Below are 22,886 nucleotides of genomic sequence, written 5' to 3' on the forward strand. Positions count from 1 at the left end.
AAAGAACACCTAACTAAGTTTGAAATAAACACAAATGAGCTGGAATTCATAGTCAATGATCAACCAAGTGCTCCTTGATTATTGTCTTCAAAGATGATGGTTTGAAGGAACCCAAATGGCCCTAAAAGGAGCTGTAGCTTCAGATTGAACATGTCTCTCCCACCAAGCCCATCTTCACTTGGACTGTTTTTATTAACTTCACTAATGGAATCAAGGCCAAGGCCCATGTCTAGGACAGCTTGTAAGGCTAGGCTAGATGGACCTCCATCACTTATCTTCAAAATTTTTCCATAAGATGTAAATAAACACAAATTTAAAAGGTGTCATTACCTCACATGTTGCATCTGCATCTCCATGTTGGGCAAAAGTTGTCCTTCACCGATGATATTAAGTAAAACTGCACAAATTTCACCAAATATTTGTGTAACTCATCATGGTGTTTACATGAAGGACCGACAATGTTAATAATTGCAGGCAACTTAGTAAAAATTGATGAATCGGAATAACTTCTTTGGATGATACGATTAAGGCCAGTTGTAAACGGTAAGCAAAACAAGGAACATAATAGGCATAAAGATATTCATTTAAGATTAAAGCTTGTAATCCCTTCCATTCACCTCGTGTGTTGCTTGCACCATTATAACCTTGCCCGCGAATGTTTTAAACATTAAGATTATTCTTAGCAAGAACATGAAATAACTCTTGCTTTAAAGTTAATGTTATAGTGTCTGAAACACCAACTAGCCCAAAAAATCGTTCACAAACAAAATCATCTTTGTTAATAAACCTCAATACAACAGCCTTTTGCTCCTTTTGTGCCTCATCTCTAGCTTCACGAACAATTATGCAAAATTTTACACCACCAATTTCTTCTCGAATTGCCTTCTTTATTTTTACTGCTATAACATGCAAATTTTCTTTTTTAATCTGTAGTGATATATAACTAGCATTTTGTGGAGCATTATCAAGTACAAGTTCAGTAACTTTTCATTATGCACATATTTTTTTTTAACAATTTTAAAAAATTTCCTTTGATTGAGTATCTAGATTCATCATGACCTCTAAAAACACACCCTTGAAAAGTCATCCATTAAATTACTTAAATTGAGGACTTAAGTCTCAAATGATTTTTAATAATTTCTTGAGAAATAAACTTTTCAAATGCTCTTGATATATTTTGAACTTGATTCATTAAATCATCAACTGATATTTAAGCTATTTTATAAACTTTTCAAATGCTCTTGATATATTTTGAACTTGATTCTTAAATCATCAACTGATATTTAAGCTATTTTATGAGGAGAGTTTGGATATTTCCCAACATTTTTTTTAAAGATACAATTCTTACTCCTTACTTCCTTCCATTTAGGAAATCCAGAGACAGAAAATATAATTTGTTGAAGATGCCTGGACGATTCATGAAATAAATAGCATGGCAAATAAAAAGTAGCATTTTTCGCTATAGAAAAATCAAATCATGAAGATTGAAAGCTATGAAGATGAATTATTTTGCCAAATTTTGGATAATTTGAGTGTACAGGTTGAAACAGACCAAGAGTAATATATACTCGATGGACTTCATCTTGTTGATTAACTAGATAAGTAAAAATTCGTGGTGGTAGTCCCAGGTCACGTTTCAAAGAAGCAATATCAAATTCTTTAGTTTCAATTCTCAAAGTTTTTGTAAGGCGATTCCCTCCAACTTGAGTATCAAAATCAGAGGCAGGCAATAAAACATTTGCTTCTACAGATGCACTTGCTTCTACATACGCACTAATTTCAAAATGTCGCTAAATTTTCTTTTAAATATTTATTAATCATATTTTTTCCTATCTATAATTCAACATACACACATTATTCATTTTCTAACATTTTGGTTCCAAACAAACAACCAATTCACTTTTTGAAATGTTTTTAAGTATAGTTCTTTTATATGAATTATATATTCAACTACAATGAGTAAAAATATACGAAAATGATTTCATATAATTCAATTAAAATATAATAGCACCATCAGAAATAATAATAATGACAATAATATATAAAGAGAAAGAACAATACTAACCTTGTAAAGGTAAAATTATTAGAGTTCCCAATAAGATTTGAGAAAACTATTTGCAGATGAGTACTAGAGAGCCACGAAAGAAAACTTTTAAAATAATAATTCATTCTTTTATATACTTTTATATTTATACGTCACATAAATGCAATATGCATGCATTGGTGCTAATAATGATATTTTATTAGCAATTAATAGAAAAATAAATAAAATAATTAAATAGTGTAACAAAAATAAAATAAAGGAACTAAAAAGACTAAAATAGTGCTTATTCATGCAATTAAGGTCCTTAACTAACAATCACTACCAGGATAGGATACAAGTTCATTTTGTTTCACATAGGCACATTTATATTGAGTTATTTATGTGAAGTTAGCATTCCATGCGATGGCTATTTTTCTTCTAAATTTATGTATAAGTACACCAAAAATGGCTGAAAGTTTCTTTTCCCTTCTTTTTTTTTTTTTTTTTTTTTTTTTTTTTTTTTTTTTGGCTTTAAACTTCTCAAATTACAAGGTTATGAGAAATACTCGAATCGGTAAGGACTCAGTAAATCAAAACAAATTTGGTTTAGTTATTTTAATTTAATAATTACACAATCTAAAATTAAATAACAATTCTAAAATTAAAAAAAAAAGTCAAAAATTACAGAAATTAGAGTGAAATTGGTTTTCCTCTTTATCAAGTCTTGAGTTAAGCTCCACCAATTTTACTGCGGAAACTGGAAAACAACAGAAGCAGAAGCGTTGAATGGGTTGTGGTGCTGTTTTTTTTGTAAGTTTGTAGAATTATAGTAGTTAAGACTAAGTAGGAAAAACGTGTAGAGAAGTACTAAATTGGTAAACCTAAAAGAGAAAAATTCGGAGTTCAATTAAATAGGAAAGTGTAACTTTACATATCTGTCACTCCACTTATATCAAAGCAAATAAAAATACAATAAAAAAAAATTATTTGGTGAGCCTAGGTGGCCCCTAAAATGCCCCGCCCCTACATGCTTGTGATTGAGATGTGTTAATAGGCCCAGAAATGTACATTTGATGTTGAATGATTGTTGATATCTATTTGGGTTTTATCTAAAGATGTATGAAATTGGATATGGGCTTGGATGTTCTCTATAAATGGGTTTAAGCATGGGATAAGATGAAAAGAGTTACTATTTTTAATTATAATAATTTTCCGCGAAAATATTTCCTTTTCTATCCTTCTTAATATTTTTTTTTTTATTTTCTATAATATTGTGAAATTTGTGATAGATTAATAACCTATTTAAGATTTATTAGTCTTTTTATGACGTACGTTGCACGTTGACTATACTCGTTATTCGTGCTCGCTTAATTTTTTATGTCATTTTTTACTTATTATTTATACTAGTTTTTATTTTTTATATTAAATATTGATTATAATTTTTATATTATGTTATTTGAATTTTTATAATATTAAAATAAAATTTCATATAACATAATGATTAATTAATAAAACAGCAATGTTTATAAACATACATTTCCGCTTAATTTATATCCTCACTTATCTAAAATTCATTATAACTACAATATCACATAATAAATATATTTCAATATATATAGATACATAGATATAATAATAAAATAGTATATATATTTTTAAAATTAAAATTTTCAATTGTTGGTCATCCTACACACATATGTTCATTTTATTTAAAAATAAATTTTAAAGTAAAATTTTAAAAATTTTTAAAGGCTTAATTATGTATATTCTATTTGAAAATTTGCTATAAAAATATGCATTTTTCTTTTCTATCTCTATCCTAAATAAAATATTTTAAATTATAATAAAATAGAATACAATATTTAAAAATAAATTTATAAAATAAAATATAACAATTTTCAAATCTCTCATTAATATATATATATATTTCATTCTACTTTTCTTTTAAAATAAAATATCATGTATTATCTTGAATATCCAAACAGATTACATCTTTAAGAAATAAACTTATGTTAAAATAAACTTTGATGTAGCCTAGATCTTATTGTTCATAAATTTGATTTAATAAGAATACACAATAAGCAGAAGCGTACCTTGATCCATAGCTATTGATTATCTCGTTGCGGTAATTCGATTCTCACCATAACAGTAGATCTATGTTTCTTCGCTCTGGCCTTTTGTCCGTGAGTTCTTTCTTAATGGTCAGAGAATTATCAACAACAACGGGAGTATTTTTTTCACATTCTCTCAAACAACCTATCACCACTATGTGTTGGACACTCTCTTAACCTACGTCGTTGATTTCCTTGATCTTTTATAAGGTAGAAGAAGGGTATTAACACCCTAATTGGTCTTCATCAAATTAAGCCCAATAACCATCATCTTGGGCCTCCTTAATTAGAACTACCCCTTTAATTACATGGGCCTCTTAGATTAAAATAATCTAACAATCTCCCACTTGGCCCATGTGCATTTCTTGAATATATCATGTTAACCTTAATTAGAATTAAAGTGATCGAATTATGGTGGTCGCAAGTCATTAATCGACATGATTCCTTCCATACATTACAGAAATTTGAAAATGATCATATCAGACTTGTAGAAAGACCGCGAAGTCGAATAATGATCGTGAATAGCCATCAAACGAAGCAAGCGATTGTCTGTGGCATAAATATTATACTCTTTCAACTCGATCAGTACTTTAAATCAAGATTGTGTGTTTTTATTCTTTATATAAGTGATTTATTATTAGACTTCCTATACAAAAAATATAAAAACATAATTTGTATATCTATCTACATTTTTCGCTTAATAAAATTTCTAATTTGATTTTTTTAAAAAAAACAATTACGTTCTCAACCTACTCTTCTTCTAGCTGCCAAGATGTTAACAAACAATAACAATGTCGTTTTTCCACAAGACACGATTTGGATAATTGAATTCTTCTTAATAAAATTATTTCTAATCTAATACCGCAAAGCAATATTTTTCAAAGAAAATATTAATCCCTTTCTAATTCAAAAATACATCTAACATGACTTTCACATTCTCACACCGGCTCCACGTCTAAAATATGCATACTCCAGCTATAACTGTAAGTACACCACACACAAACACACGTGTGATGCGTGTGTGTATATATATATATATATATATATATATATAATTGCCTAACAAAACAAAAATTAACCATGAATATATTATATAAACGTTAGGAAAAACAACTAATCAGACGAGTTTCATAAATAAAATCAGAGTTAACCTAATATTTTTATTGTTAAAATAGCTTTATTTCGAAATAAAATAAATTATATATCAGGCAAATTTCACGAATAAAATATCTGAAATAGCTTTATCTCCGATTAATTGCGTTTGCTTAATAAAGCTAAAAATTACATATACTATATTTTAAGCATAAAGCACCTGACAATTTGAAGGGGAAAAGTCATTAAAAGCCTTCGGTGCAGCCACTACTTCCCATTTCACACAAAACTCACCGTTTTTGTCCTCGTATATTCTTCCTATTGCCACATTCAGCCCACTTGACACCACGTATACTTTCCCTTCTGCTCCACTCACAGCGAAAGGCCTCTGCATTGCCTGCCGGGGGAACTTGTCCCCTCCCACATACCGCCACGTGTCAAGATCTGGAAGGTAGACCTTCATTGGACAGTCACCGTGTTCTGATATCACGAACAACCTGTCACTCAGAACTAAGCTTAATCCCGTCCACCCTTCTCTGATTCCGTCTCTCAGTTCTTGCCACGTGTCCTTTTCTGGATCGTAGATCCCACCTCTTGGTGAAAACATGAAAGGCCACGTCCACCCCTCTGTAACATACATTCTGTTACCGACCACAGCCGAATCGTACCGACACAACCCTGTACGCATTTTAGCAACTGGTGTCCACGTGTCAGTTTCAGGGTCATAACATTCTGCGGCTGTGATTGAATCACTAATGCCGGAACCACTTCCGCCAACGACAATGATCTTGCCATTATTAACATTCCCCACAGCGAAGAATGATCGTGGGGTCAGCATGGGAGACGCTATAGACCACCGATTAGTTGATGAACGGTAGATATACGTCGTATTCATGGAAGTTTGTGTGTCGGATCTCATTCCACCAAAAACATAGAGTTCCCCTTGACGTGGCATGGAGGTGCATGCAAAACCCGGTGGGCATACAGCCTTTGGACAAGGCATAGGAGGTAAGAGAAACCAACGGCGAGATCGAGGGTCAAGTGCTTGCCATTGAATCCTGGCCGTTGATTTGCGAAACGCAAAAACAAAAAGGTAAGGCAAAGAGAGGGAAAGAGATTTCTTGGAGAGAACAAAATTGGGGTCATTAATGGCTCTATTCCATGAAGAAGAAACAGAACGAACCAAAGCTTGGTATGGATATGGAAGATGAAGAAGACAAAGCTCGCCGATCTCATCAGGCAATCCAGGAATCAACGGCTCTGATACAATCATAGTTTGTTCATGATTGTCAGTTTCTTTTGTCGAAGAGGATCTTAGAGTTGCCATTTCTCGAATCTCTGCTCTCCAAATATCAACATATACACAATGGATATAAATGGACAGGCATGTTTTCTAGAAGGCGGAATATAAGGAGGGGAATTGTGCAAATTCCGGCAATTCCGAGAAGAGGAAAGACTTTGTTCTGATTTGGACAAAGCAGAAAAAGCTAAAAAATTGAGTAAAATAAGGTGATCGGTGACCGGAATCTGATCGTAAGTAGGAGCACAGGGATAACTGGGAAATGGTGAATTGAAGTAGATTGATATGGCTAGGAAGGTGTTGGAGTTAGGTGGACAATTTGCAACTGCCCAATGAGATTAGTGTTGTTTGGGTATAATAATTGGAGTGAGGCCCCACTTAAGTGGCTGTTTTCGGATGGCATCTCTTTTTTGATCGATAAATGAAGGTGCAATCGGGCAACTTTGTAAAAGATAGCCACTTTTTACATATAAGGAAGTATTTATACGAGGAAGTATTTATACGAGGAAGTATTATAAAACATTGATGTCCGGGTTTATTATTTTATAATTTATAATTTTATAAAAAAAATAACCACTTTTTATAAATTATTAGAAAGTATTATAAAATATTAGCAGATGAGAGTTATTATTTTATAACATAGTAATTTTATAAAAAAATAACCATTGATTCACAATTGAATTCTACTATAATTCATTTCAAATGAATTTTATGTTTTGAATTCATTTATACCAAATCGAAAATCTATTTTTTTTAATGAGAGTACGTTTTATTTATATAGCTGTTAGTTGATTTATATCAGTTGTTGATAGCTGATAAAAATTTCAATCAGTTACATTTTGAAACTTTTTTTTTATTAGCTACTAGCAGTTATATATATATATATAAATATATAATTACTAATAAAGGTAATTTAATTTTGATTGATCATATTAATTTTCTATTTAAATCTACATTCTATTGGTTAAAATAAAAAATTATATTATACAGTATATAGATATATATATTTTTGAATGGAAGTATATAATGTATGCATTAAATATGATAAGAATATAGTACCTTTAAAATTTTTAATTTTATTGGTTGAAAAAATAAAAATAACTTAATTTTAATTGGTTGTATTAATTTTCTTTCTAAATCTACTTTTATATCATATACTAATTATGGTATATACTAAATATGTAAAAATATAATATTTTTAATGATTTTGATTTTATTAGTTAAAAAATAAAAGTAATTTGATTTTGATCAGCTATATATATGTTATACAAAATAGATTTCTTAATATGCATGATACACTAGTAATGGGCATGTTGTTCATACTTTTGTAAATATAAAATTCATTGGTACATAATTACATTTTTCTTTTAGTTTTTTTCAGACTAACTCAACAGTAAAAATTTATTATATTGAAAGACAAAATATAGAAGCTAATATTGATTTATGATATTTTAATAATACAAACAATTTATGCTATTATATTATACGCGAAAAAATTAAATTAACTAAATTTAAATTATTATAGGAAAAATTAAATTGCTTGATAAGTAATTTTATTTTCATGAAGATTTGGCTATCAAATTAAAATAATGTTTATAAATATATTTTTTCTTTAACAAGTTATTTACTACTTAAAATTTTATTTTATTATTTTATAAAATATTTTTTCTATTTTGTGAATGGTCTTAGATTTTTAGCAATATAAGTCGTTCATAATATTATGATTTATAACAAAATATTATATATATGTATAAATTAAATTATATTTAAAAATCAATTAGTAAGAATGACATATAATGCACGTACAAAAGATTAGTGTATATGTATTAACTTTAATAGTAATTTTACATTTTAATACGAATAAAAATTAAAATATTCAATATCTAAGATTTTTACAAACTTGATAAGATCTATATCCATTTATTGACTAAATTTCAGACAAGATTGAATTCGGTGATTTGAAGTGTTTTTTCTCTCTTTTCATTTTGCATATTGCACAAGAAAATAATGTGAACGCTTGATATTTGTTTTTTCCAAACATAAAACAGAACGGAATTTGAATATTTCCTCTAATTAGTTAATCTATATAATAATAAAAAAAATCATTTATGTTTTCTTTATTCTTTTTCACCTTTAACAATTGAAATTGTTATCAACAGATTTTATATTAACGAATGCGACAATTTATGACAGGACAAAACTTGTTTCTACCCTAATTTCAATAAAAATAACTCATAATTCAATAACTTATTATTATTATTATATATATAAAAATAACTCATTATTCAATGTAATGCGACAATTTAAGATGATAGTCACTTTCATTATACAGTAATTACTATATAGTCCCTATATTTTTGTTAAAGACACGAATAAGGACCTCAAGTTTTAAACTTATACTATTTAGTTCCTATGTTATAATTTTATTATACTATAAGGTTCAATGTTAATTTTTCCATTAAGTGGTTATAATATATCAAAATCACCCTTAAAATAAATACTACTTATGGAGTAAATAGTGTAAAATTATGAAAATTGAAGTTTTTATTAGTGCATTTTCTTAAACTATAAGGATTACATACATAAAAATTATCTTTTGGATTACTTTTGACATTTCACAGTCACTTAATGAAAAACTTAACAGTTAGACCTTATAGTTTAACGAAAATATAATACAAGAACTAAATAATATAATTTTGAAAATTGAGGTCTTTACTATTACGAATGTATTTGAGCAAAATTTAGAGATTACATGGTAATTATCCCTTCACCATTTAACTCATTTGCTAACTATAAAGAAAAACTTGTTTGTTTGGCATTATAAGCTCTAACAAACAAGAAATGCTAAAAGCTTTGTCTTGTTGCAATTGCATCGTATTTTAATTTTTAATAAGTATATCTAAAACAAAATTTAGAGATTAATTGCATCCCATTATTGAAATTGAGAAAAAATATGGGGTACAATTGGAAAAATATACAAAGTTCAAGATTTTTTTTACACTCTAAAACGTCTAACTACACTTTATAATTTAAATAGGATGCATTGCAATAGTATACAAAGTTTATGATATTTTTATACCATAAAATGATTAAATCAATTTATAATTTTTTCTAAATCTCTTATTAGGAATTATACATCACCATACTTATTTTAACTGTTAGATTATATATTTTCAGAAATTAAATTATGTTGCATTATACTTTTTAGTTAATACTTAATTTAGAGGCACTAAAAGTATCAATGTTCTACTTGACAATGATTTAATTTGTATATGCAAACTAAATTCGGGTTATGACATAGCTTTTGAACTAGCTTTTAGAGGTTAAAGTAGCGTTTTATAAAAAGTTAACTCTTATAACTTTTAGCTTTTAGCGCTTTATGAAATTTACTCAAACAATTATTAACTGCTTAAAGAGCTAAACATTACTAGAATAACTAACAGCTACCAAAACTTATTTTTGCCGAACAAACCCTATGTTTGATTATTTCTTTTTTTTTTTAAATTAATTGCACCTAAAGCAAATCCCTATATAGCTTATGTGATTCAACCACGATAATAACGACCGGTGACGGTAATGACGATCGGCGACGGCAATAATAGTAACAGTAAATACAATATACACGGTGTGTTTGTGTGTGTGTGTGTGTGTGTGTGTATATATATATATATATATATATATATATATATATATATATATATATATATACTGTATCAATATTAATCCAAATAGAATCGAGAGTCTATCTTGTCTCTACAGTATTTACTGTTGTATACAAGAGTGATAGAGATATTTCCAATAATAAACAACAAATCAAAAACAGAAATCAACTTACCTTATAAATAAAAAAAAACCGTGGAACAACACCAATAATGAGAAGAACCATAGCAAAAGGAGAAAGAACGATAATAGAATAGTGAACGGCAGCAAAAGGAGAAAGAACAATAAGAAAATAATGAGAGCTGAAAAAAAAGGTAGCAGAAAAATATTAACATACTTAAAAAAGGGAAGCAATAACGAAAATAGGAAATTAATACAAAATGAAACACTAACATATTCAAACACTTAAATATTAACAAACTAATGCCCACCAATTAAAAACGGTACAATAGTAAAATATGTCATAAAAAATTATAATTTAAATCTCAAAGTCAAACTGATATTTTTTTAAAATTAAGTTTCGAAAGCTAACATTTATTATATTATCCCTATTTTTATTTATTAGGCTACATTATAATAACTAAAAGTTAGTTTAACAAACTTGAAATGTTATATCTACCATTTACTTTCATTTACTATATATATATATATATATATATATATATATATATATATATATATATATATATATATATAGAAATATTACAGATTAAAGTTCCAAGTTCGCTAAACAAACTAATTAACTAACCAACTGTATATGTCTCCAACAAATTTTGCTTCTTAATTAAAAAAAAAAGTACTTCCTAAATTATATTCTTTATTTTCCAATTCAATTGTACTTCATCCGATTCAGAATCTATAGAGAACATATAAGGGTGAAAAAATGGCTAATCAGTTAGTACTAACCTTTTAGCATTGGTTGATCCAAGCAAACCAACATTATTCAACTTTATCTTCATGATACTAACCTCTTATCCATTCATTCGCCTTGACCTTCTTATTTGTAACATGATAGTAGTGTCAACCGGATTCTAGTATGAGTTGCACTTAAAGGAGAGTATTAAGAATCTATTGTCCCTCATAGGCAACCAAAGAGGGAAGATGAATTGGGTTAATGCAAAATTTGGTAAATTTTTTTTGGTTTGCTCAAAAAATAAGTATAGAAAATTAAAAAAAAAAAAAAAAAAAAAGAGAAAGGGAAGGGAAAAGAAGAATACAAAACAATTTATAGTGGTTGGCCACTGTCATGCTTACGACCACTTCTCAAGACTCTCCTTGTGATCATTCACTAACTACAACTTCTTACAAATACAATTATCTTCTTTCGACTTCAAGATCAACATCCAATTCTAATTCCAGGTCAGCATCATAATCCACCAACTACAATCTTCTTTGGAAAAAGGATTGCAAATAATATCCTTTTGTTCAACAGAGGGTTCTACCCAAACCCAAAACTCTCTTATAAAAGATAATTTTTTATAAGAGTATGTATCAAACCCTTAACACTTAAACCTAATAAGAGAGTAAATCAAATTACAAAATGATTCCCACAAAAAAATAAGCTCTCAACATCACAACTATAACTCAAAATATTATTATAGCACACTTCAATAATTCTTTTTTTACACTTTTCTTGTATTTTACAAGTCTTAAATGCTTTCATTTATAGCGCCAAAAAAAAAAAAAAAAAAAAAAAAAAAAAAGACCCAGTCGTTAGACTCTTTATTCAAATTTAAAATCATATAGCTAATACCATAATTATAAAGCTGACAGTCAAATTGACTGATTCTTTAAACTGTATTCAAAATTCAGTATCTCCACAAAACAAATTTAAAAATTTGTGGATCAATTGTTTCTGAAACTACAACCTATCTTCTTTCCAACAATATAATATATTCGTTGTCTGATTCAACCTCAATAATTCAAAACAAAATTTTATATGTTAGGTACTCAGATCTCTAAGACAACTAACACTTTTTTGTAAAGCGATCATATCTCTTTGTATAAAACATATATTGATTTATAATTTTTTTATAAAAAACTAAATTTCTGGAGCTATTAGAATGAAAATTTTCATTTCATAATTCTACTCCTATGAATTATAGTGAAATTTTGAATCAGACCCATCTGCCCTAATTTTATCTACTAGTCTGAATACCTTGTAGTAAAATATTCATAGGAAAAATAATTATTTTGTCCTTAATGTTTTATAAAATTAATTAACTCGTCCTCATATTTTTATATATTAGTTATTTAGTCCCTGAAGTTTGGTTCCATCTCATTAAATTGTCTTTCCATCTAATTTTAATGAATATCCTTTATCTCCTTTATCTCTCTGAAACTCTTTTATATCCTTTATTTTTTTATATTAGGTATTTAGTCCTTGAAGTTTGGTTGCAGTTAAATGTCTAATTAAACACCTTTTAATAAGTTAAAAATCAAAACCACTCTTCCTCTTCTCCTTTATCTCTCTGAAACTCCATTTTTGCAACTATACAAACTCAAAAGATAAATAAATAAATACATTAAAGAATTTTTTCTCAAAATCTCTCCTTCTCGTTCTCCAACCACTTCTTCAATATCAGATGTGCTCCGGCAAGAATTCAAATTTCAAATTATTAAAGCTTTAGTATCAAAGCACCATTTTTGAAATTATTAAAGCTTTATATATCAAAACACCAATTTTTCTTTTTTTTTGTTCGTTTTCTTACATTAGCACTATCATTTAATACTTTGAAACAAAGCTTTGGCCATAACTACTGTTACAATTTTAACACATACTTTGGTGAGAGGAGAAAGACGATGGAGAAGAGGAAGATGGGTACGGAAAAGAAAGTTTAAGGGTGCCATTTGTCATTTTAAAATAACTCTGTATCCTCTCTCCTGCTTTTTACTCTTATTTAACAAGAAAAACATTTAATTTTGGACACAAGGACCATTCAATATGACAGAACCAAACCTCAGGGACTAAATACCTAATATACACAAATAAAATGATGAGTTAATTAGTTTTATATAACCTCAGGGGTGAAATAATTATTTTTCCATATTCATAATCGATTATTTTGGAATTTCAATTCTTGTAACGAATATAGTTCCCAAAACTAGATTCATTGCACTTTCCAACCGTAATTGATTTGGTTTTAAATTCTTTCTCAATTTGTATGGTTTATTCCTTCAATTTAAACCATAGTACTTCCAAAATTCTATCAACCCATGTTGCCGTCCTTCCAATTTAACCCATAGTACTTCCAATTTAACCCATAGTACTTCAATACTATAATTTTTCTAAGTCCTCAAATGTATATGGACTATTTCTAGTTCATTTATTTTCAATTTTAACTCCAGCACAAGTTATTTTATGCTAATAAATAATAATGCTAGAATTGATTTCACTTAGAAATTGCTCCTTGTAACCATCAGTAATTGTGGGATCCCGATCCGAGTGCTAGGTCTGATCCATTAAAAATGGAATCGAAACGCTCATTTGGGTAAGGTTCATGGAAGAATTTTGTAGAGTTGCCACTTAAATTTCATATTGAAGGTAAATTTAAGAAAAACATTTAATTGACTCTAATTAAGAAAATGTCACTAATCATTCAAACCAAAGAGGATTTGGGAACTAAGTTTTCGATTTAAATGATCAATTAATTGGTCTTACTTAAAGTTCAATCGAAGATGAAGGGAATGCCATTTATATAAAAGCAATAAAATAAAGCAAATAAAGCATAAGATGAAACAATAAGATAAATAAAGCAATAAAATAAAGCGAAAAAAGGTTAAAAGTGAATTGTAAAATTAGGGAGTATTGACTCTAGCCCCTTGATGGAGAATCTAGGTCAATCACACATCTGTCACTTCAAAATAAATCAAAGAAAAAGAAGAAAAGAAGGGAAAAAGGATTTTTGGAGGGATTTGGTTCGCAACTCGATTTTAGAGACTTGAGCCTGCCTGCTTATCCCTTAGAATAAGAATCAAGACCAAGTAGTTCTATCCATTGTAAAATAGTAGTTGGTTGATTTTAATTGGAAAACATGTTCATTGAAGACATTAATTTATCATGTTCCTTTAGGTGTTGGGTTGCCGGATTAAAAATGATTTTCTTGGCTTTGGATGGCCGGATTAAAATTGTATTTTCTTGGCTTTGGATCATCGGATTAAGGAAAAAAAGGCTCTTTAGAGCCATTTAGATGAGGAGAGCAACATTTAAATAATTAGAGACATGGAGGACTTACCTTGGCCTTTAGAGACCGACGAGGTCGACAGAAGGGTTGTAACACCCCTTCCCGGTCCACCCGTAAACCCGAATGAACCGAGTCGAGATACTACAAACTGGTTGACTGTATGGTCTGACATGCTGAAAACATACTGTATATTGAATATAATAACATGCTGGTACTGTTTCCAAAAATAATGTAATTTATATTTACAAAACATGATACAAGTTTACAAAATGAAATGGGCCCAACTGTGTGCCCTGTACATGCCATAAAAAGAAAAACAAAATGAGTTTCTACCCTGAAGACCGAGTCTTCTACAGATGAACTGCAGCAGTTGTACGCGGACTCTCTATGGACCAGTCTCAAAACCTGCGAGTTAAACAGGTAACTCGCTGAGCAAATAATGCTCAGTGGATATCTCAACAAATAAAGAAACAATTAAACACATACATATATAGAAAGAACCATGGAAACATATATGGCACATATAAGCTCACACATTATGATATCTTGATTATCTTTTGTACTGTTTATAATCCTGTATAATTCATGAAATGTTATGTCAAGATATCTGGATGGCTCCATAAGGTTATAGTGAAACCGAAGTGATAAGATAAACTGTATGAAACTGGGTAAAACTGTATGCTATAGGCCCCTAACCGGATTCGCCTATGCCAATATTGTCCGTTTTGGTGCCCCTAACCGGATTCGCACCGCACGGTTTAATCATATCCACTCAACGGCCTGTAGCCGGAGTCCCAAACTGTATGGGGCGCAGATCTGCTATTCTATGTCGCGACATAGCCTTATCTACATGGTTTCTACCTAACCTCAATGAAGCTTAAGATTAGCATGTCAACAATGTAACACAATAGCACATAAATGGTTTCACAACGTCATCGTTCATCATATTGATTTGATTTCACATCATATGAATGCTTGTATGTTGTTTTAATCCATGTTCTTATGTTGTATTTTTGTTGTAAAATGATTGGATGCATGCATGTTGAGCAAAGGAATGCGATTACATAGCAAATGAAAGGCAAAAGAGGGTCACAGCACAAGTCGCGAGCGCGAGATGAAGTCGCGAGCGCGCTTGTGTGATTCGCGAGCGCGAGATGCGCACACTGAGAGTCAGAGAGCTTCTGGCCAAAGTCGCGACCGCGCATGTGAAAGTCGCGAGCGCGAGTTGTGCCATTTGAGAGTCAGAGAGTTTTTGGCCAAAGTCGCGACCGCGCATGTGAAAGTCGCGAGCGCGACTTGCTTTCCAGACCGCGCGGGCGCGCGACGTGTTTCCAGATTGTGCAGTCTGTGTTCTTTTGGCCATAACTCTCAATATACAACTTCAAATTGAATGATTCAAAAGCCCATGTAAAGCTAACACAGAAAGGAACAAATAACTCTTCTATGACAATTCCTAATTCCATCATTATATGGGTTCAAAATCAAGACGAAGTTGCTGGTAACATTTCCAGCAAACTCTGTTTCCGCTTCATATATTCATCCCCTGTTTTCACATCATTTCCAGTACTTCCACCCAACAACAAGCAACATATCATCTCATGAGCAACACTCCACACAATTTTTCATGCAAAGAACATGGGAAATAACAAGAGATATCAAACCTGTCTTGCCACAAAGCTGGGGCTCTGTTTTAACTTCTCTTTTCTGCTACCTTTGAACTTTCTTCTCCTATACACAAGAATTCTCATAACTCATCTCCAATATAACTCAATTAAAGAGTGGATAACATATAACTTCAAGGAATTCTACTTACTTGGCGTGGACTTACTGCGTAACTTGCATGAAAAGTGCAAGGAAATGGAAGGGAAACGTAAGAAGAAAATGAAAAACGTGAAAATAGGAAAGTGAAAATGATAGGAACGGGTAGACTTTAGAAAAAGTGATTTGGCTGTGTAAACTCTCTAATTGGTACCTCAAGTATACAAAGCCTACAACTTACTACCCAAGCTATATGTTTGGAGGCAAACAAGTCCTAAACTTTCCATGCAAATAAGTCCACTTATCATCCATTCTACCCCAACCAGGTTTGGTTCAACCCGACTCAACTCAAGAGGATGTTACAGTTCTCCCCTTCTAAATAAAAACTTCGTCCCGAAGTTTACCTGTTGTGAACAGATGCGGATATTGTTGTCGCATGGTTTCTTCTGATTCCCAAGTTGCTTCTTCTGTCTTATGATTCCTCCAAAGAACTTTCACCAATGCTATTTTCTTGTTCCGCAATTCTTTAGTTTCTTTGGCTAGGATCTGAACTGGTTCTTCTTCATAAGTAAGATCCGGCTGAATATCAATCTCGTCTGCTGATAACACATGTGAGGGATCTGATCTGTATCTCCTTAACATGGATACATGAAATACATTATGGATTCGATCTAAGGTTGGAGGTAATGCTAGGCGATAGGCTAATGGTCCTACGCGTTCAACAATCTCGTATGGACCAATGAACCTAGGACTTAGCTTACCCTTTTGTCCAAACCTTAGGATCTTCTTCCATGGTGAAACCTTCAAAAATACTTTATCCCCAACTGAATACTCAATGTCTTTTCTCTTTAAATCCGCATAGGATTTCTGTCGATCACTTGCTTCCTTCAGCCGTCTTTTGATGATTTCTACTTTCTCTTCTGTGTCTCTCACCAAATCTGGACCCAAAATCTTCTTCTCACTAAGTTCTGTCCAACATACAGGTGTTCTGCATCTTCTACCATACAATGCTTCATAGGGTGCCATCTTGATGCTCGCTTGATAGCTGTTGTTGTAGGCAAACTCCATGAGAGATACATATTTGTCCCAACTGCCTTCAAATTCTATAACACATGATCTCATCATGTCTTCCAAGATTTGAATCACTCTCTCTGATTGCCCATCTGTCTGCGGATGAAATGCAGTGCTGAAATGCAGTTTCGTTCCTAATGCCTCTTGAAGTTTACCCCAGAACTTCGATGTAAACCTTGGATCACGATCAGAGATAATGGATGATGGAACTCCATGTAGTCGAACTATCTCACTAACATAAATTTCTGCTAACTTGTCCAGAGAATAGTCCGTCTTAACTGGTAGGAAATGAGCAGACTTGGTTAATCTGTCCACAATTACCCATACTGCATCATGCTTCCGCTGTGTTTGAGGTAAGCCAGTAACAAAGTCCATCGTGATCTGATCCCATTTCCATGTTGGCACTATTATGGGATGAAGTAACCCGGATGGCAGTTGATGTTCTGCTTTTACTTGTTGACATGTTAAACATCTTGTTACAACATCTCCGATGTCTCTCTTCATGCCTGGCCACCAGTAGTCTTTCTTCAAATCTTGATACATCTTGGTGCTACCTGGATGCATTGTATATGGACTGTTATGAGCTTCATGCAGAATCTTTTGTCTAACCTCCCCTGTCTGTGGTACAACAATTCTATCTGCATAAAACCAAACTCCATTGCTATCCAATCTAAATTTCCCACCATGATCTGCCTGGATTTGTTTAACCCATAGGGCTATTTGTGCATCTTTCTTCTGTGCTTCTGCAACTTCCTGAATCCAAGATGGTTGTACTTGCATCTGTGCGAGAATAGCTCCTTGCTGTTGTAACTCCATACTAATTCTCATTAAGCTCAAAGCATACAAGGATTTCCGGCTAAGGGCATCCGCTACCACATTAGCCTTGCCCGGATGATAATTAATGACATAATCATAATTAGCCAGAATCTGCATCCACTTCCGTTGTCTTGAATTCAAGTCCTTCTGTGTTGGTAAGTACTTTAAACTCTGATGATCTGTGTAAATGTAACACTTTTCACCATACAGATAATGCCGCCATACTTTAAATGCTAGAACAATGGCTGCTAGTTCTAAATCATGGGTTGGATAATTCAACTCATGTGGTTTCAATTGTCTGGAGACATAGGCGACCACTTTCTTATCTCGCATGAGTACACATCCCAACCCAGTATGAGAGGCATCACTGTAAATCTCAAAGTCTTTACCTGACACTGGCTGAGTTAACACTGGTGCTTCAGTCAACGTTCTCTTCAAAGTGTCAAAACTCTGCTGACATCTATTATCCCAGTGGAATACAACCTCTTTCTTCAATAATCTTGTTAAAGGTGATGCAATGATGGAGAATCCTTTTACAAACCTTCTGTAATAACCGGCTAAACCCAGAAAACTTCGAACTTCTGTGACATTCCTGGGTGGTCTCCAATCAATAATAGCTTCAATCTTCTTAGGATCCACTCTGATACCCTCTGATGACACCACATGTCCTAAGAAAGAAACTTCTTCTAGCCAAAACTCACATTTACTGAGCTTAGCATATAGCTGTTTATCTCTCAATGTCTGAAGTACAATCCGCAATTGCTTATCATGTTCTGCCCTGTCTCTGGAGTAGACCAAAATGTCATCTATAAACACCACCACAAACTGATCCAGGTATGAATGAAACACGCGGTTCATAAGATCCATGAAAACCGCTGGTGCATTTGTGAGACCGAATGGCATTACTAAAAATTCATAGTGACCATATCAGGTCCTGAATGCAGTCTTAGCGATATCTTCTTCCTTTATCCGCACCTGATGGTATCCTGACCTGAGGTCGATTTTAGAAAACATACCTGCACCCTTTAATTGATCAAACAAATCATCAATGCGAGGCAATGGATACTTATTCTTGATTGTCAGCTTATTCAGCTGTCTGTAATCAATGCATAGTCTGAATGATCCATCTTTCTTCTTAACGAATAAGACCGGTGCTCCCCAAGGTGATACACTCGGTCTGATAAAGCTTTTATCCAATAACTCCTGCAGCTGAGTCTTTAACTCTTTTAACTCTGCTGGTGCCATTCTGTAAGGTGCAATTGATACCGGTGCTGATCCAGGAAAGACATCTATGGTAAACTCCACTTCCCTCCTTGGTGGTAACCCTGGTAACTCATCTGGAAATACATCTGGATAATCACATACTGTTGGTATATCTTCCACTTTCAACTTTTCTTTCTCTATTTGTAACGCACATACCAAGTATGCTTCACAACCCTTCTGAATTAATCTCTTTGCTGCCATGGCTGATATCACATTACTCAAAAACTCTCGCCGCTTCCCGACTACTGTAATCTCTTCCCCTGCTGGTGTAGATAATGTCACCCTTTTCTTTGCACAATCAACTAGAGCATTATGTCTAGATAGCCAATCCATACCCAAAATAACATCAAATTCTCTAAATGGCAACTCCATAAGATCTCCTGGAAATTCCTTTCCATGAATAACAATTGGACAGTCCTTGATCACTGTATGAGTTGTTACTACATCTCCTAATGGATTGGTAACCAACATACCCTGACCCACATGTGCAACCGCTAACCCTTTAACCCAGGGTGTAGGCACACTAATGTATGAATGAGATGAGCCAGGATCAATCAAAGCATAAACTACATGCTCGAATAAAGAAAACTCACCAACTATAATATCTGGAGCTTCCTCCTCTTCTCTGGCTCGCATAGCATAAACCCTGGCTGGACCCCTAGTATCGGGTCTGTCCACAGTCTCTGATTGCTGCCTCTGCACTCCGGAGGTCTCGCCTCGACCTCGGCCTGCTATGAACGGTGTAGGAACTCTTGCCCTTTTAGGACAATCCTTCTTCTGATGGTCTGAGGCTCCGCATGTCCAACATTTACCAGTCACCAACCAACAATCTCCACCATGTCGTCTGCCACAGTGCTCACAAAGTGACGAAGTATAACCGGCTGACTCTGCACCTCTACCAGTGCCTCTACCAGAACCTCTGCCTGAACCTCGACTCCCACTGGTAGAACTAGCCACCACTGATGCTGCTGGCATATTAGTGCCCCTGACTAAGCCTTGACTAAAAGAAGGTCTAGAACCAGATGAACTACTTGCACTTCTGAATCTCTTGCTTTCTGACTGGGATATATTGGGTGCACTCTGAGTCTGGTCTCTTCTCTGCTGAGATCGCTGGCGTCTAGAACGCTGATTGACCTGTATTTGCTCTATCTCTTGAGCTGCCTCTACCAAGGCTGAGAACTCTCTGAATCTGGAAGCTACCACTCCCATCTGAATCTCATCATTCAAGCCTTCTTGAAACTTCTTACACCTTTCGGCTTCTGTAGCCACTATCTGCTTACCATACCTGCTGAGTCTAGTAAATTCTCTTTCGTATTCAGCTACAGACATTCTGTTCTGTCGCAGGTATAAGAATTCTTTCCTTCTCGCATCTAGGTAAGCCTCGGTAATGAACTTCTTCTTGAATTCATCCAAGAAGAATTGCCAAGTACGCTGATCTGCTGTTACTCTCTGTTGCACAGTGGTCCACCATGTATATGCCTCCTCTATCAGCAATGAAGTGGCACAAATCAACTTGTCTTCGGCTGTACACTGCAATTGTTCTAGGACTCTCGATGTCCCATCTAACCAATACTCAGCAAGCTCTGGGCTATCATCTTTACTAGCTTTAAATTCCTTTGCACCATATTTTCTCAGCTTCTCTAGTGGGGGCTTTCTCTCTCTTTCTACTATTACGGGTGCTTGAGGCATCACTCCTGCAATCTGTCGAAAAGTGTCTGCAAGTTGCTTTAACAGCACCTCTTGACCTGGTGCGCTTGGAGCCGCACCCTCCACTGTTCTAGCTTGACCTGGTGCTGCTGGAGCCTCACCCTCCACTGCTCTGGAGGCGTGTGACTCACTTTCACCTTCCTGAGACATCCTCCTAAAATAATAACAACTGCTTAGTTCATCAGGGTAGTCATGGCATGTACATATACTGACTTATGCATTCAAGCCCGGGGAAATTAAACCTAGGGCTCTGATACCAAAATTTGTAACACCCCTTCCCGGTCCACCCATAAACCCGAATGAACCGAGTCGAGATGCTACAAACTGGTTGACTGTATGGTCTGACATGCTGAAAACATACTGTATATTGAATATAATAACATGCTGGTACTGTTTCCAAAAATAATGTAATTTATATTTACAAAACATGATACAAGTTTACAAAATGAAATGGGCCCAACTGTGTGCCCTGTACATGCCATAAAAAGAAAAACAAAATGAGTTTCTACCCTGAAGACCGAGTCTTCTACAGATGAACTGCAGCAGTTGTACGCGGACTCTCTATGGACCAGTCTCAAAACCTGCGAGTTAAACAGGTAACTCGCTGAGCAAATAATGCTCAGTGGATATCTCAACAAATAAAGAAACAATTAAACACATACATATATAGAAAGAACCATGGAAACATATATGGCACATATAAGCTCACACATTATGATGCTTTCATGATATCTTGATTATCTTTTGTACTGTTTATAATCCTGTATAATTCATGAAATGTTATGTCAAGATATCTGGATGGCTCCATAAGGTTATAGTGAAACCGAAGTGATAAGATAAACTGTATGAAACTGGGTAAAACTGTATGCTATAGGCCCCTAACCGGATTCGCCTATGCCAATATTGTCCGTTTTGGTGCCCCTAACCGGATTCGCACCGCACGGTTTAATCATATCCACTCAACGGCCTATAGCCGGAGTCCCAAACTGTATGGGGCGCAGATCTGCTATTCTATGTCGCGACATAGCCTTATCTACATGGTTTCTACCTAACCTCAATGGAGCTTAAGATTAGCATGTCAACAATGTAACACAATAGCACATAAATGGTTTCACAACGTCATCGTTCATCATATTGATTTGATTTCACATCATATGAATGCTTGTATGTTGTTTTAATCCATGTTCTTATGTTGTATTTTTGTTGTAAAATGATTGGATGCATGCATGTTGAGCAAAGGAATGCGATTACATAGCAAATGAAAGGCAAAAGAGGGTCACAGCACAAGTCGCGAGCGCGAGATGAAGTCGCGAGCGCGCTTGTGTGATTCGCGAGCGCGAGATGCGCACACTGAGAGTCAGAGAGCTTCTGGCCAAAGTCGCGACCGTGCATGTGAAAGTCGCGAGCGCGAGTTGTGCCATTTGAGAGTCAGAGAGTTTTTGGCCAAAGTCGCGACCGCGCATGTGAAAGTCGCGAGCGCGACTTGCTTTCCAGACCGCGCGGGCGCGCGACGTGTTTCCAGATTGTGCAGTCTGTGTTCTTTTGGCCATAACTCTCAATATACAACTTCAAATTGAATGATTCAAAAGCCCATGTAAAGCTAACACAGAAAGGAACAAATAACTCTTCTATGACAATTCCTAATTCCATCATTATATGGGTTCAAAATCAAGACGAAGTTGCTGGTAACATTTCCAGCAAACTCTGTTTCCGCTTCATATATTCATCCCCTGTTTTCACATCATTTCCAGTACTTCCACCCAACAACAAGCAACATATCATCTCATGAGCAACACTCCACACAATTTTTCATGCAAAGAACATGGGAAATAACAAGAGATATCAAACCTGTCTTGCCACAAAGCTGGGGCTCTGTTTTAACTTCTCTTTTCTGCTACCTT

At 33.5% G+C, this 22,886-nt stretch overlaps 1 protein-coding gene and 2 long non-coding RNA genes across 3 annotated transcripts; all 3 read right to left on the minus strand.

Annotated features, from left to right (window-relative positions):
• Positions 1-5,347: 5,347 nt before the first annotated feature.
• AFR (Galactose oxidase/kelch repeat superfamily protein) lies at positions 5,348-6,920 on the minus strand. Its single transcript, XM_089723594.1, has one exon. The coding sequence runs from the start codon at positions 6,551-6,553 to the stop codon at positions 5,432-5,434; it is 1,122 nt and encodes a 373-aa protein (XP_089579720.1). The 5' UTR covers positions 6,554-6,920; the 3' UTR covers positions 5,348-5,431.
• Positions 6,921-14,585: 7,665 nt separating this feature from the next.
• Positions 14,586-16,181, minus strand: LOC149494728 (uncharacterized). Its single transcript, XR_016321859.1, has 2 exons — positions 16,032-16,181; positions 14,586-14,775 (listed from the first exon to the last, which is right to left on the minus strand). It is a non-coding gene; the product is annotated as an uncharacterized LOC149494728 (long non-coding RNA).
• Positions 16,182-21,376: 5,195 nt separating this feature from the next.
• On the minus strand, positions 21,377-22,886 carry LOC149494729 (uncharacterized). Its single transcript, XR_016321877.1, has 2 exons — positions 22,834-22,886; positions 21,377-21,566 (listed from the first exon to the last, which is right to left on the minus strand). It is a non-coding gene; the product is annotated as an uncharacterized LOC149494729 (long non-coding RNA).

The sequence above is a fragment of the Jatropha curcas genome, chromosome 7 (genome assembly GCF_041381405.1).
Source record: "Jatropha curcas cultivar XTBG-Jc1 chromosome 7, XTBG_Jcur_1.0, whole genome shotgun sequence".
In the NCBI taxonomy this organism is placed as follows: domain Eukaryota; kingdom Viridiplantae; phylum Streptophyta; class Magnoliopsida; order Malpighiales; family Euphorbiaceae; genus Jatropha; species Jatropha curcas.

Bases quoted from the DNA above. Each gene is read 5' to 3' on its own strand.
- AFR (XM_089723594.1), bottom strand. From the start codon at position 6,553: ATGGCAACTCTAAGATCCTCTTCGACAAAAGAAACTGACAATCATGAA.